Source organism: Astatotilapia calliptera, chromosome 19 (assembly GCF_964374335.1).
Source record: "Astatotilapia calliptera chromosome 19, fAstCal68.1, whole genome shotgun sequence".
Taxonomy (NCBI): domain Eukaryota; kingdom Metazoa; phylum Chordata; class Actinopteri; order Cichliformes; family Cichlidae; genus Astatotilapia; species Astatotilapia calliptera.
In genome coordinates, this window is record NC_137440.1 from 8312687 (window position 1) to 8329824 (window position 17138).

General features: G+C 40.7%; 1 protein-coding gene across 1 annotated transcript; it reads right to left on the reverse strand.

The window, feature by feature from the left end:
- Positions 1-1113: 1113 nt before the first annotated feature.
- ap5s1 (adaptor related protein complex 5 subunit sigma 1) lies at positions 1114-9344 on the reverse strand. The gene is made up of 3 exons (XM_026153026.2): positions 9047-9344; positions 6475-6766; positions 1114-2354 (listed from the first exon to the last, which is right to left on the reverse strand). Exons 1-3 carry the CDS (start codon positions 9226-9228, stop codon positions 2226-2228), a joined length of 603 nt encoding a protein of 200 aa, XP_026008811.1. The 5' UTR covers positions 9229-9344; the 3' UTR covers positions 1114-2225.
- Between the last annotated feature and the right edge of the window lie 7794 nt (positions 9345-17138).

Genomic DNA, 17138 nt, shown 5'->3' on the forward strand with positions numbered 1-17138 from the left:
TACTGCCCAAACGTCTGCACGGCACTGCACGCAGAGAGAAAAGCAGGCCATGCGAGTGCAGCAGAGGACCTGCGCTGCCTGTCTGAACCAGCTCTGAGTTATTCATAAGGTCGCTCACTGATGTTGGATGATGAGTTCTGGCTCGCAGTCAATGTTCTAGCTCATCTCAAAGGTTTTGGATGGGGTTGAAGTCAGGTCTCTGTGCGGGCCAGTTCTACACAACTTCTTTATATTTCTTTATATGGCTGTTTTTGTTGGTTGGAAAAAAGGGAAATGTAACAATTTCTTGACTGAAAGAACTCTTGAGTTCCGTTTGATGTCTTCCATTTAGTGGATCTGTCCTTAGAAAATGTTCCCCTGGAGTCAGATACTTTTTCTGTGTTTTACACGCTATTAGTAGAGACGCTGTTATTGGAAAGTTGATGGACCAACACTTACTTAGCTGATGTCTCCACTGGCATTATTTATAATAGCTTCAGGATGGAAAGATGAGCATTCTCAAAACAGATAAAATACAGTACCGCCCCTCATTTCTTTATATTTTGCTATATATGTGTGTATGTATGTATATATGTATATATATATATATACATATATAAGGCAAAAACAATTTGTACAAGCTGGAAAGTTAATATTCAGTATGACCACCTTACCAACTTTCTAAGGCAAGCTTTCTTGTCATCTCCGTGAGGACTCTTCAGTAATACTTCTTCTTGTCTTGTACTTGTCCTTTTTATTTTGCAATTATGTGGAAGTCTCCCTCAGTCCAGCATCCATCTTTTAACAAGTTCTTTCTCTATGAAGAGAGCTCCAAGTAAGATTTCCCCTCCAACGTCCTTCATGGCACACTGAAAGTCACAGTAACAGCTCCCTCTCCTGGTCATACCATGACATTACTTGTCACGATCAGTGTAAAGGTGTTTATGGTGGTTCTTTTTTTTCAGTAATTTTTGCTCAGCATATCAAATTCTCCTCTTGTGTGCTACATCTCATTTAAGGTGCAATCCCCAGCTCCTCGCTGATATCTTCTTTTTTTTTTTCTTTTTTTGGGTGGGGGAGATGTGCCGCATCCTTGATTGCAGACTACACAAGTATCAAAGCATACGCCTTGGGTAATACAAGAAATTAGTTTTATTTTTAATACAGGGGGGGAAAAAGAAGAAGATCAAAGCAATCAATGTTGGCATCCACACAATCTCCTCTCCACACACACAGACACACACCTAAAAACACAGCTCTGGTTTTGGTTGCCAGCACAAAAAGTGGGGTTTAAGAAGCTCTTAAGAGGCCAGAAGGAGGAGCAGGAGAGTCTGGCTCGATGTGAGGAGAGGCAGTCGGGGGGGAACAACAGATGTTCACAAGACACAGGAATACATTTTTTATTTGTTGAGTCAGGATGTTTGTGTTTGTAGGTCTACTTGTCATCATTTCCTCATGTTTTGTTCCATGTTCTGCATGCCAACATTTCTGCTTTCATTCATAATAGTTTATCCAAACGTCTCCTCACTTCCTGCCCCGTCCGTTGTCCTTAGCATCACTGGCATTGCGGCATTTCTGCTATAAATTGTCATAAAACAACTCAGATCTAGATCTTTTGTTCTTCCCTTTCTATTGTGCATTTCTTTAAGAGGATTTATACTGTGTTCTTGTTCTCCCAAAACATTCTTTTAAAACCCATTCGCTATCCCGATGAGTAGTAGGAAACGTAAGGTCTTATGAGGAGTTACTATAAGGCAATAACACTCCGAGATTTCATTTATACTCACTGAAATCTGAAAAAGCACAAAAAAGGGTCAAGTCTGGCTCCTCAAGGTCACACTGTGACATTTCGAGTATGGTGAATCAGATAAACAGCAGGCTTTAATGCTGACAAGTACGTCTTAACTGGCCTCTGCGACTGCACTCTTTAATCTGCCACATTTTTCTTTCCACTCTTCAATTTGACAAACAGGATTTGAAGTGAAGCCACCCACACAGTAAACAGCCAAGAGTGAGCTGCAAGTGGATGAGGCAGGTATTTACCACTCTGTGTGTTTACACATCATGCAATCTCTAACAACAGCAGCAGCAGCAGCTGGTAGTCCGCTCTTCGTCTTCCAGCGTGGAAATGTCACCGGAGGTGAATGACAGAGGGCTTGTTTGCTTGGAAGCCAGCAGATATAGCTAGAAGTAGCTGTAAATGATAGCCCGCCCTCCCTGAAAATGGCAACCGTGGCTGCTCGGCTTTATTTGGCCATATAAGCCGCTACTTCCTTTTCCAAACTCTGGGCAAAGCGGTGGTTGAGGAAGAGCAGCTGGCCGTGAGGAAGCAGGCGACTGAGCAGGACGTCGATCCGGTTGCTCTTCAGCAGGACCTGGAGAGAAAAATGCCACAAGTGATGACCCCGAGCAGGCTTCTCGATTAATCAAGAGATGCTTAAAAGCTGGTAATAAGAATGCGCGCTGCTGCAATCTAGTTTCATTACTGCTGAATTTTGCTTTATTGATATTTTTCATAGCACGTAATGAGAGGCTGCTCTTGCGAGTCTCGATACCAGTGTTCGACAATCATCTTTCTTTGGGGAGGTAAACTGTTTAAGTTAATGGATTGCAGTCTGATGATGCCTTAGGACGCATATAGACACAAACACTCGCTACAGTTTCTGAATACAAATGCACTTTACAGCAGCCGGAAGATGCATGAGTCACAGTGATCTACTGTATGTTTGTGGTAAAGAAAAGATGTTTATGCAATTATTCCTGTCAGAAAAAAAGAAAAATTGGAGAAATGAAATAAAACAATACATTTTATCAACAGCTGGTCAGTGACTCATGGCTTCACTAGGTTTGTACAAGTCAAAAGGCTCAAGAGGTCTTTAAAGTTTCACTGTTGAGAATAACTTCAAAGCTAATGACATGTCTCAGTGTTCTTCACACACTTCTCACTGAAGCAGCCATCAGAGATAACACTTCTTTAATCTATGAAAGCCTTAAACAGTATATAAAAGAAGGCATTAACAAATGTGATGTTGCACTTCAGCTTGTGACATCCCCATGTTTAGCATTTTAGCTGACACCAAGATTAGCCAGAAGCAACTATATTTCGATGAGAGCGCTAAGCTATCAGCAGGTTTATCGCACAGGCGCTAAAAGTAAGTGCTGTGAAACACACAAACACATAAAACACCATAACTTCATTCATCAAAACTGAGAGAAAGACTTCTTGCATGGTCTGTCAGCACAATCAGTGACACATGGCCCCATATTACTTGTCAGATAATTGAACTGATGACACTCAAAAAGGCATCAATACCAGAGTTCTCATTCAGTGACGTGAATTAACTGAGATGAAGCTCATGAAACTGCTGCTGGCTACAACCCCGCAGGCAGGCGTCCACTTCTCAATCAAAGGGACAATACTCCTGATAATACAAAGTTTAAACCCAATTTAAATGGGTTTAACATATGAAAATTCATACCGCACCAGACCATAGCCATTTACAAATTACAGTAACTGGAATTGGCAAGTTTGAACTATAGTAATATGGGCACTTATTATAACTCTGTCATATTTATGAAATCTAAACTGTATTTGTGAAAATAGATCCTGAATACTCCAGACCAGGGGCCCGTTCTTCGTACCTCGCTAAGTAAGTTAGCTGGATTTGATTGTTGACGATTTCGCGTGATCCTGGATCGTTCGGTTCCCCGAAGCTCATTCGGGACTTGCTGCCATAGCAACAGAGCCGTAAGCGTAAACCTGCTCGGGAGCAGGTTTACTTTATGTAAACAGGATTAGATCGCGGCCACGCAGGTATGTCCGCTTCATTTATACGAAAGCAACAGCGATATTTTTCCACTGTTTCACCATAAATAAATATTATCAATGTAACTAAAGATAATGCAGTACTTGATCCTTTTATTGGTTTCACACAGATACATACAGGTCATTTCCTAAAAAAGGGAAATGTACTATTAACATTCTATTACATGTATGTGATTATTACAGATGTAATTCATATTTTAGAGTAGTAATTGTAAATTACTTCGTGTAATCAAGATGAGAGACCACGGCTATAAAAGCGAAGGTGGATAAGGAGAGTTTTCAGAATTCAGCGTATATTGCGGGACAGACAGGATCCTTTAGCTCAGCGCGACAGTGTGCTCATAGAGAGATATCGATTTTCCCGTGAGGGTATTATTTACTTAACCAACTTGTTGACGAGGGGGTGCAGGACCACCACCTGTCTTTTTTTTGCTCTGCCCTTTTCTTGGTTGCTGTTATGAACAAACAAACAGAGTATTTCAGGGTCTCTTTCCAAGAGACGAAAAGCAATATAAGTGATAAATATTACCATTCTGTAGAATATTCTTATATTTCACTTTTACTTGTTCCCATGTTCTAGTGGGTCCTGTTGGGGCTCTAATGTGAAAGGGGATATAATATAACATAATATAATATAATATAATGTAATATAATATTGGATAATATAGTGTGATATAGGGCTGCTCAATTAATCGAATTTTAATCACGATTACGATCTGGGCTTTCAACGATCATTAAAAATGACTGAGCCGATTATTAGCCCCTCCCTCATTTATCCGTGACACCTTAAAGGCCGGTCCGTGAAAATATTGTCGGGCATAAACCGTCCGTGGCGCAAAAAAGGGTGGAGACCGCTGATTAAGAGGACCCGAGGGAAGCTCGGAAAGCTAAGCAGAAGTTATTTGGAGAGTGACTGCCGTTGGTTGAAAAGAGAGTTTTAAAAAAAAAAAACTTCAGTGGTGTTGCACACTATTTTATATTATTTTTTTAAAGTCATTGTTAACCCTTTAAAGCCGGTCAGAGCAGCACGCTCCGTTTTGCGTAACTATTTTTAAACCCCTGTAGAACCTGAACCGTGTAAGCTAGCGCAATAATTTGTTTTGCATATGAAACCGGAGGAGTTGTACTTACATCTGATGCCATCAGCTTGTCCTCGGTCACGGTTTCGTTCCACATATAGCTTTGCAAAAACTGCATAAAAAGCGCTTGCAGGAACAAAAACATAATATTCCAGAAACACGCTTTGCCGTTCCTATCAGCTGTTCGTAACACTTCCCACAGTGAAATGATGCACATGCTGTTTTCTTTGCAAATTTGCATCATAGGATTGTTTTTTGTTTTTCCTGCAGTATATAAAAATTGCTGTATCTCCAAAATAAAACTATGAAGACACTCAAAATAAATTTCCTGTTGTTGTAAACTATTTTTTGCAACTTTATTGTATTTAAAGTTTTGAGGGATAAACCTCTTAAACTTCTCCAAGTAGAAATATATGTAAACAAAACAAAAGCGATTTTCAATTTTTTTTGTAGTTTATTGCACTTTTTTGCAATTTATGTAATTACTATGCACTTAATGCATACATATTATTAAAATATGGGCTATAACAGTTGTATTGATGTATAGCAACTTGAAATGCTCCCACAAATGGCACTACAGCATGTAAAAAAAATAAATAAAAATAATATAAGCTCTGGTGGACTTGGTTCTATAGTAGGTCTTAAAGGGTTAAATAAATATCGTCAAATAATCGTGATCTCAATTTCAGTGAAAATAATCGTGATTATCATTTTTGCCATAATCGAGCAGCCCTAGTGTGATATGAAATTACTTACGAGTTTAATTTGTCAGCAACTTTCTGCCAGCCCTCTCTCCTTGCTTTTGCAGCCTTTGCAGTGTTCCCTTGAGTTCTGATTAAACTCCTGAAATCCCTCACTCAAGAGTTCTTGCTCTGCTGCCGAAAAATACTGAGCGCGCTCCTTCGACATTTTCGCCGACCAATCAGAGGGTTGCCGATCAATGTTTCTACTATGGATGCGTAGCCCCTTTTACGACACCCAGTGATCTCACATTAATTCATCCAGCTGTACTAATCGTCAACAGCAGGTGTGTTCGGAGAACCGGATTAGCGAGCTCACGGTTAGCGCGATGATTTGGTCTTGGATGTAGTAAGCGACGTACGAAGAACGGGCCCCAGGTCCAAATTAAACACACATCGAGTGCAACAGAGTGAGTATGCTCACTCTAGAAGAAGTCCAGCTCTCCTAGAGTAGCTACCTGCCTGCTGGAATCTCCTGTGTGGTCTTGAGACTGTGCTATGAGACACAGCAAACCTTCATATTGAAACATATTGATGTGTCATCCTGAAGGAGTTGGAGTACCTGTGCAACCTCTGTAGGGTCCTGGTACCAGAAAACAATCAGAAAAGATGAGGCAGGAAAAAAATGTCAGGGGCCTCGACCTGTAAAACCTGTTTTGGGGGTTGTCTCATTTTTGCCCCTCTAGTGCACCTACTCTTAATTTCAAAGCAACTGAAACTTATTTACAACCTACTGCTACTTAGCTGACCAGCTCAGTATCCCAGAAACTTAACTGACTTGATGGTGTACGCTGATTAAAAAGTGTTCCTTTCATTTTTTTGAGCAGTAGAATGTGTGTCCACGGCTCACCTCGCTCCCTTGCCCCAGCATATGCAGGTGCTCCAGGCAGTGGCGGGTCAGGTTGCGCAGTGTTCCCTCAGCCAGCAGCAGGTTCTCATGAGGCTCACAGACGAGCGTGAAGCCCAGACTCTGAACCCCCAGCCACAGAGCGCTCGTCTCCTCGGAGAACGGGTCTCCGGCTCTGAGCCGCACCACGCCGCAGTCGGCGTCCTGCAGAGCCAGATTCTCTTCGCCCGGCAACGTCTCCACTATCAGCCGACCCGAGGCTTCCCGGGACAGAGAGATAGCACTCCGGACTTGTCTGAGACACAAAAAGTGTTTTGCCATTAGTTAGGATGCTTTCATAGTCACAATAACTGTGGGACTCATTTTATTTTGAGCTATTTAACCAGTTTTACTGATAACATTAGAACAACCGTTGTCTTTGACAGTAGTAATCACTAGTTACAGGCTGGAACAGGAGAAAAACAAAACACACACACACACAATTAGGGATGGGTATCGAAAACCGGTTCTTGTTGAGAACCGGTTCCCACTGTTTCAATTCCTTGGAATCGTTTGCCATTTTTGCAAACGATTCCCTTATCGATTCCAGTCGCCCCGAATGACGTCACCACGTTGCGGAGCGTCATTTACCTGGCAGGAAACACGGCGCCTAAGCGGCTCAAACGCTCAAAAGTTTGATTATACTTCATGAGAACCGATGACAACAGGGCAACTTGCAAAGTAGATATTTCATTTAAGGGAGGAAACACTACGAATATGCAAAAGCATTTGCTCACAAAACACACGATGACCTTAAATGAATGTCGTGTTTTTAATTCCACTCCGGACTCGTGACTCTCCCAGCAGCAGCGGTAACGTTTGCACGCCCTCTTCCGTTAATGCGGCAGGTAAATAATCAACTAACAGTGCATATTATGTTAGCGTGATCTGCCTTATTACAAGACCTGCCATTACTGTACATGTAGGTGACCATGATGAGAGAGACAGACAGAGTCTGGCTCAGATGCTGGCAGTTCTCGCTGCAGTCTGCCGGCAGCGTCTCCTTTCAGGCCAGGATAGACGAACGTCACAGAGCAGTGACTCAGTTTGTGGTCAAAGCCTTGCACCCGTTTGCCACAGCAGATGATTTTTGGTAAGTGAATGTGTTTAATTGTAGGCAGGGACATTACTGGATATTCTTGTGTAATTGCCACAGAACAATTTATGTTATACTTTGTTATTGCTACAGAAGAATATTTATTTTATTATTTTACATTTACAATTTTTTTTCCTGGGGACCCTGTGACACCCCATTGAAGAGCCGTAGGCTGGATCTCTGAAGCTCTCACTGTTGGGTTTGTAAGGCCATGTTACTCCTAAGTTTCTATCTTGTTCAAAGAGAAGATATAAAACAAAGTTCTAAGCTAATCGACCTTAGTGTTCTCCTTTTTTAAAAAAAAAAAAAAGAATCGATAAAGAATCGAATCGTTAAACAGAATCGAAAATGGAATCGGAATCGTTAAAATCTTATCAATACCCATCCCTACACACAATGATTCATGAGTCACTGAAAAAAAATATTATTGTCTGGCATTTTACATTGTGTGTTCCCATCAAAATAGCAGGATGCTTTATATGAGAAAACAGAGAGGTGATTGATGGTGAAAGAACTGCTATTATGAGTTATCAACAAGAATAAATCCTAAAAATCACTAGAAATAAAGCCAGGGTGCTATTTTCAGTATTTTTTTAAATTACCTTCATACAATTAGCAGTAAAAAAAAAAAATTGCTCAAAAGCCAAAAATGGCTCTAGGTACTCTGGCAGGTAAATTCATTTTTTTAAAGCATTGAGACTGAGGCCATCTCGGTGTCTGGCAGACCATCTGTATAACAAGTAGTCCTGTGTTCTTGAGTCTAAACATAGCTCCTGTGCTCATCGCTGGATAGATCTTCATGACACTGCATGACGGATATGAATAGAGCATTCAAAGAGCCTTTTGAACAATACTGTATATGACAAACATCAACAGGCAATGCAGGGACACGAACAGACGCCACTCAACAGAATACACTGGCTGCATGTCTTTATCTGGACAGGTGTTAGTTCCAAAACATGAAAAGAAAACACACATCAGCTATCAGAGCTGACTGAGACATTTATTCAGGAGGAAACAAAAACATCTTTGCCCCCTGCAGTCTCTGCATGAACTGCTGAATCCTGTTGTAAACACGAGGGAATAGTGTAAATCAGATGCATCCACAAAGCGGAATCAGAAGACTACCACAACAAGTCCACTGCGCAGGCCTGGGGCTCTCACTCTGTCTACCTGGTGGAAAATGAATGAAGCTCAAGTAATGGGACAGAGCCTTGGGCTGTCAAGTCGTTTCCACTATGTTAATGTAATGCAAAAACACAGAAAGGTGATTAACTGAATTTAATTATGTCTGCTGTCCTTATCTCTTCACTCCTACAGGCAAAATTATACAAAAAGGGCTTAATTAAAGTGTCCACTTCTGTCCCAATCTGTGGATGTCCAGAAAAAAAATGACTTCGAATAATGATTTATTTTTAACTGTTAACCACAAACACCCACCTGGCTACTGCGGTCACCCTCTCCTTCTGCAGAAGCCTTCTTTCCTCCGGGCTGAAGTCTCGGTGCCGCTCGGACAGGACTCCGTCATCTGGACCGAAAACCCGGGAGTACAGAACACGGCTCTCCCCGGCAGACAGAGCACTCACCGGGCACACGGTGTGTATGAGGAAACACCGAACCATGCTGTCGTACTAGGGGAGAAAAAGTTATCCAAACAGAGCTTTTTACTTTATTTCTTCTGAATCGTTGTTTACACTGCTGATTTTAAGCACTTCCGCATTGGTCAGCTGACCAGTCTCGTGCACTGTTGCTTTTCATAAATATAACCACCAGAGGTCGCTCGCAGTCAGCGACTCCCACATATGCTCCCAGCAGTGTTATTCAGAGCCATACAGTATCTTTGAAGACTGTTTGTTTGTTTGTTTGTTTACACTTACAAATGATTGTTTTTAAACGGCAGCATGGAGCTGTGTGGTGGCTGTGTGTAAAATCAGAATGGTTTAGCCAGAATAGCATTGCTTTAGCTGACAGTCTATAGTACACTGATCATAGACAATACGATCAATAATTCTGACCGTAACATTCTATTGAACAGGTCACATGTGAAATTAAACACTCCTGCTTTCAGCTCAACATACCTCACTAACTCAATAGTCTCTTTCTTCCTAGTACAGCTCTCAGGACTGAGGGACAGGAGAGGCTGCAGAGAGGCTGAGTGAGAACAGAGGGTTTCGGGGTCTCAGCAGATAAACAGAGGCAGCTGGTAATCCAACAGCTGCTGCTGGTCATGCTTCTTTACACTGAGAGGCCCTCCTCTGTGTGTGTGCATGCGTCTGTCTGTGTGTGTGTGTGAAGAAGAAAGAGAGCATTCACTCTGCTTTGTTAGCATTCACTCCACCATCCTGTTAACCTCTTCACCCTCAGCCCTGAACTTACTTGGTGTAACTGAAACACAGTGTAACAAGACCTGGGGATAGTTCTAGCTCTTCATAGGATTTTATTTTATTTTATTTTATTAAAAGAACTGCTGATTTTATGACATTCAGAACTCCGTATGTCATTATTACAACTCTAACAGCTGGAAGAGAGTAGCATCATGAGGCTGTTAGCAGTCTGGCTTTATTATTAGGTAATAGGGACTCATGTTAGTTCACCACGTTGGTCCAGAATGAAACATCTCAGTAGGTATTTTAGGGATTTCTAGGCTAGACTAAACTAGACTCCTTAGCATCAGGCAGGAAATCCTGGAAATCCTTATTTTGATCCAAAAGGCCACAGCAAACAAGTAACATAGGCAAGAAAGAAGGACTGTATTTCTCCCATATTAGCTTCTCTTCATTGGTTCCAGGTAAAATCTAGAATGTCATTTTAAAACCCTTTAAAAAGTCTCTTCTCACATGCAATTTGACATGACGATGAGACCCTGTCATATGTTACAGATCGTTTAGTGTCATATTATCCCAATAAAGCACCCTGCTCTCAGAGTGAAGGCTTACTTGCTGTTCCTAGAGTTTTCAAAAGTAGAATGGAGGGACAGCCTTCAGTTTTCAGGCCCCTCTTCTGTGGAAACAGCTTCCAGTTTGGATTTGGAAGACAGACACAATCTCTACTTTTAAGATTAGGTTTAAAACTTTCCTTTTTGCTAAAGCATATAGTTAGGGCTGGATCAGGTGACCCTGAATCCTCCCTTAGTTAAGCTACGATAAGTGTAGGCTGCTGGGGGATTCCCATGATGCATTGAGCCCTTCTTCTTGAGTCAGCTTTTCCACTCAAAGTGTGTTTATACACCTCTCTGCATTTAATCATTAGTTATTGTTCATCTCTGACTCTCTTCCACAGCATGTCTTCTATCCTGTCTTGCTCCCCTCTCTCCAGCCGGTTGTGGCAGATGGCCCCGCCCCTCCCTGAGTCTGGTTCTGTTGGAGGTTTCTTCCTGTGGAAGTTTCTCCTTCCAACTTTTGCCAAAGTGCTTGCGCATAGGGGTCATACGATTGTTGGGGTTGGTTGTATTATTTTAGGGTCTACCTTACAATATAAAGCGCCTTGAGCGACTGTTGCTCTGATTTGGCGTTGCATAAATAAAATTGAATTGAATTGAATACAACAACTTCTCGCTGCTTTCGATAGGTTCCACATTTTGGTGATTCATCTTCCTGAATTCAGTGGTACCCTGACTCTTCTTTTAGATATACAGTTTGGTTTAGTTACCTCAGTCAGGTTTAACCTGAAATTAAGCTGTCTTGTTTCATTATTTAGCTAGGACACTCATGTCACCTTTGTTTCTATTGCACATTTAAAACAACAGGAGTTCTATCCAGTTAAAGCAGATGTATTTATACTCCAGGTCTACAAAAACTCAAGTACCATAATTCACATAAAAACCACCAGTCAAATAGAAATGACTATATAAACAATGTCTAAGAATACAAACAGCAGCTGACATAAATGAGCAGGAATAAAACATTCACAATGGACATGACAAAAACCACGAGGCCCCTCAAACTTAACTCAAAGGGAATACAAATAAAAGTAAGTCTTCAGATTTGATTTAAAAACAATCACCTGTTTGACAGGTTTTTATATGGGATGGCAAATTATTCCAGAGCCTGAGGGCTATAAAAACAAAGATGCGGTTGCTTTTAGGCTTTAGGCGAAAAGGGGACGCTGAGAGACGTTGCTGGAGGATGACCTCAGTGACCTCGAACCTGGAGGCAAAATTTGGGCTTAAAACATCCGTGAACTATTGTGGAGCTGATCCTCAGAGGGCTTTTAAAGTAAATAATAATATTTTAAAAACAACTCTATTTCACAGGTAGACAGTCCAACTGAGCTAAAAAAGGAGGGATGTGTTGTCAGGCAGTTAGAAGTCAAGCAGCAGAGTTGTAAACCAACTACAACTGAGAAAGACACTAATACAGGGAGTTACTGTAACCCCACACAAAAATTACTATCTTTTATTTTGTTTGAGATGTCTCCATATAAGCATACAATATTGTAGCTTAAAATGACAGTGTGTAAAAACTTACTACTAGATGTCTGTAGATTGCAGACTCCAGTCAACACACATGGGATGCTTACCATTTGTTCCAGAAGACAGACCATTAATCTGTAGTGAGTGTACTCAGGCATTAAAGTGACTCTGGACCAAATCTGCCCTGGAGTCTTTTTGCTATCTGGGCAGGCCACTGTTTGCCTCAACTGTCAATATGCAGATGAGAGGCGTCCACGTCTATTTACTTTTAGGAGGCTGTAAAACTTGAATACGAGTTGATGTGTCAGCGATGTTCACTTCTGTTCAATGGCACAGACACTATGATCTTTTTTTGAAGATATCCTGTTAGCTGTTAGCCACCAATAAACTCGGTTAGCCGCTGTTAACTGGTGTTAGAGAAAATTGGAACTTTGAAGTTAATATAACATTATTGGACTTTGGCACTTTGTAAATAAACTCATATGACGTGAGAATGTAATCAAACTGTTTATCAGAGGGAAAGTGTGATTTTTAGGAAACTCCATTAGCTTTCACAATGTTAGCTTATAAACAGCTGTTTGTAAGCTAGCCAGCCTTGAGCTGTCCAGATTCTCTTCTTCTCCACCTTTTGCAAGTCTCCAGACGCATACATAAGATGCGATTACGGTAGGTGGAACATGATGACCATCTTGGCCATTGTAGTCAAGATGGCGGAGCAACATAGTAGCTGCCACAAACCGGTGTTAACTCCTGTGTATTTTTAATGGGTGAATTCAAAGTTATGACAATGCATACATTTGTTGGAACAATTACTGTACATTTATGAGAATAACATTCTTTGACTCTATTAAATAATTTTTTTTAAAAAAACAACTGTCTGTACTTTTAAGATGCGCATAAAAATTCCATGTTTAAAAGAACAGACATAAAAATGGGAAAATATGAAGATAGTTGTAGCACTTCTCAAATCACTGGTTAACATATGAATGTTGTGCAGGTGAAATTATGTTCCACTTACAGAAAAGACAGAAAAGAATTGAATGAATGTAACTTAATAACTAACTATTCTTTAGACCAGTGTGTCAAACGTAAGAACAAGCCTAACAAAGAGCTTAATCTGTACGACTGCGTGGCTGGTGCATTTCTCTATGATGACAGTGAAATGACTGAACATGGAAAAAATTAGTCAGAGCGTTGAAGACGCATTTATTTTCTCAAGACTTCATTAGCTTTTCGTCATCAATTTTTCTGAATGGGTGGTTCATCAAATGTGAACGTTTCCACAATATAAATCTTGAGACTAAAAGAAAAATGATCCAATACTTTTGCGTCCCACTTGAGATCAAGTGGCCCGTGAACAAAAACGATTCTGCTGCTTTAAACACTGACTACTTTGGATTCAGTTCAAGTCTGGTTTTGATTCATGCTCGGAAACCAAGAGAGAATTTTCAGCCTACTTTTATGGAGCTTGTCATCAAAATAGACATAGGAGAGCAATATTTCTGCAACACACACATAAGGTAATGATCTACACATGCACACATTGCTCCTCAGCAATAAAGTAAAGGGTGGAGATCACTGCAGGTAATAATTAGACAAAATCATTGAGAGCAGTCAGTGTGAAAGTGAAGGCAGATTATGTTGTCATTGTGAAATTTCAGCTTCAAACACCAGCTGTTTGACGAGGATCGCGTTTTCAGCGTGGAGGAAAACAAAAAAGCAAAAGCAGCGAGCGTGACTGAAGTGCAGAAACTTGTGTCGAGATCACCACAAAAAAAAGTCAGAACACGTTTCGGTGTTTTTGACCTATGAGTCACATTTCCTTGTGATGAAATAAAAACCAGCTGAATATGAAGAACAACAGGATGTGGGGGATGGCAAGGGCAATCAGCCAGTCATACGGACCAATAATGATGAAACCCGCCAATTTGAATTAAAGGAAGCTGAAGACAACATGCAGCGAGTGACATAAAGAACATTTTGTCTGCTGCGCAGGGTGAAATCTTCTTAAATTGTGTGTATGTGTGCGTGTGTGTGTGCAGAAAGCAGAACTGTGAGTGAGACATTAAGAAGTTTCTAATCCTCAAAAACTTTGACTTCACCTTAGAAAACCACAATCTCCACCCTTTCCTTGAAACCACACTGTTACGCTTCAGAATTTCACCACCCTTGTTGGCCCGTGCGACCCTTTGATTTGCAGGCTGGTTTGTCAGTTTACTGACAATGTCGGCAGTCGCACAGCAAACAGAGGTTTATGGGTGACACCCAGGCTGGAGGTTTGTTTGAGGGCACCTTTGATCGGCTTTGCAGAAAAGGAAAGACAGTCACAGGAAGGGTGGCGAGGTTTTAAGGGCAATTCTACAGAGCGCTGGCATGCTTTTTCATCTCATGTCAAGTCTTTACATATCTTCATCAGTCTTTGGCCATATTTGAATTAATTAAACTGATTTAACAGGAACATTGCTTCACACCATCAAGGGTCCACATTTAGTCATTTGACTAAATCCAAACCAAAGTAATGAAAGGTCATCAAACAGCATCCACCATCAGAGAGTCACACACTGTATACGCAAAGTATAGGTAGTGAGTCTGTGAAGTGAGTGCCTTAAACATGCATTCAGAATTTCCCTTTGTTGCAAAAAGAAGTCCAACAATCTAGCAAGCTGTGGGAAAGCAGCCCTGGGCTCGCTTGAGCCATGTCCCCAGGAGACACTTTCCTCAAAGTTTACAGACTCGATTGCTGTTTTCAAGTCTTCCTGAATGGAAAATGTCGTTTATTTTATTCTCTGTTGTGCCCAGAAGGTACCCTTTAGGGTATGTCTTTATAATATACACTGTTTTCACTATGGAAATATGGGATTCCTCCACTATACAGGGAGTGAGACCTCTATTGTGGGAGGGAAAAAAAGGAAAACATACACATAAGATATTGTTTCTGTTTATGTTGTATACAGTTTAGAGTTTACATTCATTCAACTCTTTTGAAAGCCGTCAGATAAACAAAGCACACCTTTGAGAACAAGCCACTCGGTAATGCAGCATTCATTCGTGGAAATCAGTTTAAGTGTCCCACTGTTGCTTTGCTGAATTCTTGAATCTCCTAATTGGATGAGTCTAATTGTAAAACCTGGCTCAGTTTACTTTTTGAGGACCTGCCAAGGACTCATCTACATTTTAAAAACGACTATTGAGGTGGAGAAGGGAAGCTTGTATTGAAAGGATCTCGCAAGTGTTGCATTATGTATGCCTCGTGTAAAGGTGTGAGGCCTCTCAAATCTAAGCAGCTGGCCTGGTAATTGCAAAAAAAAAAGGTGAAAGATACCATAGACTCACGGACCAGTATGTGTAAAGACTGTGGAAGCTAAATAGTCGTTTATTAAGCTGTGTAGTGTTTGCTCTTTAGTGCTGCTGTCAGTAATTTTTTAGAGGATTTAGGAGAGACTTGAAGCAGCTTCAGTTGCACAATTCAACCAACAGACATTAGTTTCGGCAATTTGCCACTGGCTGTAAATAAGTTAGACTTCACTCACTGGAATGCAAACAAAGCCTTGCCCTTTCGTTCCCACAGCCACATGGACATTGGGAAACTGTCTGATTTCAAACTTTGGTGAGGTGCCAGCAGGCTTGTGCTTTTACAACCTCTCCTCCCTTCATGTCACGTGTTTTCAGCACGTGGTGACTGTGATATTTTCCCTCCACTCCTTGTCCTGTAACAGGACAGTTAACCTCATGTCAGGACACGTCAAGCTGCCAGGTACTGCCTTCACAGAAAGGAATGTGTTTGTATGCGTGGACACGTGCTGGAAAGGAGAGGCCACTCCCACGGCCAACTCGAGAGGGAAAATTTGAAAAAACAGGAAGCAGCCTGTGGAAAGAAATCCTTCACCGTGCACAGCAGGCATGCTAAACAAAACGGCAGACGGGCTATTCTTAGAGATCAAATGTGGAAAACTGGCTTTGGGTGAACTCAGGCTGAAAGCTGAAGGAAGTTTAGGTCCAGGATGTGTACAAATAATGTGTATATCCCGGAATATGAATAAAGTTTCTCTAAACTGGTCTATCAGTTCTTTCAGTTAGTTTTTGCCAGAAAGCAGTGAAAAAAAATTACAAAAACAAATGTTGTTTAGAGGCTCTAATGTGATTCGTGCAGCCATCAGAGAGCATTTCCTACATTATAAATCACTTTATTAATCAGAAACAAATCACTGTTCCGCTTGGAATGAAATTTCAATATCACAACTTGGTCAATATTAATATACAAAATCAGCATCTTTCTTTAATGTAGTTTTGTGTATTTAAGACTAAAGTTAATCCTGAGACGAGAAGAGGAAATAAGAATAGTGGCCCTGTTGACACATAGCATGTATATCAATGAATAAGATGTGAGATACACACATGCTAAAGTGACTTCACTTTGAACTGGTCATTGATTTTCAACACTAATCAGAAAAATAGTCGGGGGGGGGGGGGGGGGGGGAAAGAGACTCCCTCTGGGCAACCAATTAATTATTAATCATTGACAGGAAACCTGCTGCCTTTTCAAAGAAAGCATTCAATTAGCAGGGTAATAAACTGACTACACTCACGTATAAAGTATATTCAAATGCATCAAAGGCTAAAAATTGCATAAAAGTATTGATCTATTGAGCCTTTTGTACATTTTTAAATCTAGGCCTTATTAAAGACCGAGATCGATATATCTATGAACTGATAGTCCTAATTTTAAGTATGAATTTTAGTATTCGTACCTCACCAAAGCAGCTCAACTCCTTAGTAGGACATACATACTGAACATTGAGACTTTCTTATAGAACAACTGGTTTCAGCTAATAGACGTGGCAATCATGAAGCCAGTGGGCACTTTTAGTCCCTTAAACTCTGCACGAGTGGTTGTGGCCATTAGAGCTCAACACTTTCGATCTTTGATGGTCTTGCCAAAACCATAAAGGTTTAAAGTTTGTCAAGCTCAACTAAAGCCTGATTTTATTAAATAATTCTGACAAACCATTTTTAAAGAATTTTAAGTTTATTTTAAAAAGTATTATTCATTCACAAACTACTTGCAAAGAAATATAATTTTAAAATCCTGCGTGATAAAACTCCGAAAGAAGAGGCTGCTAT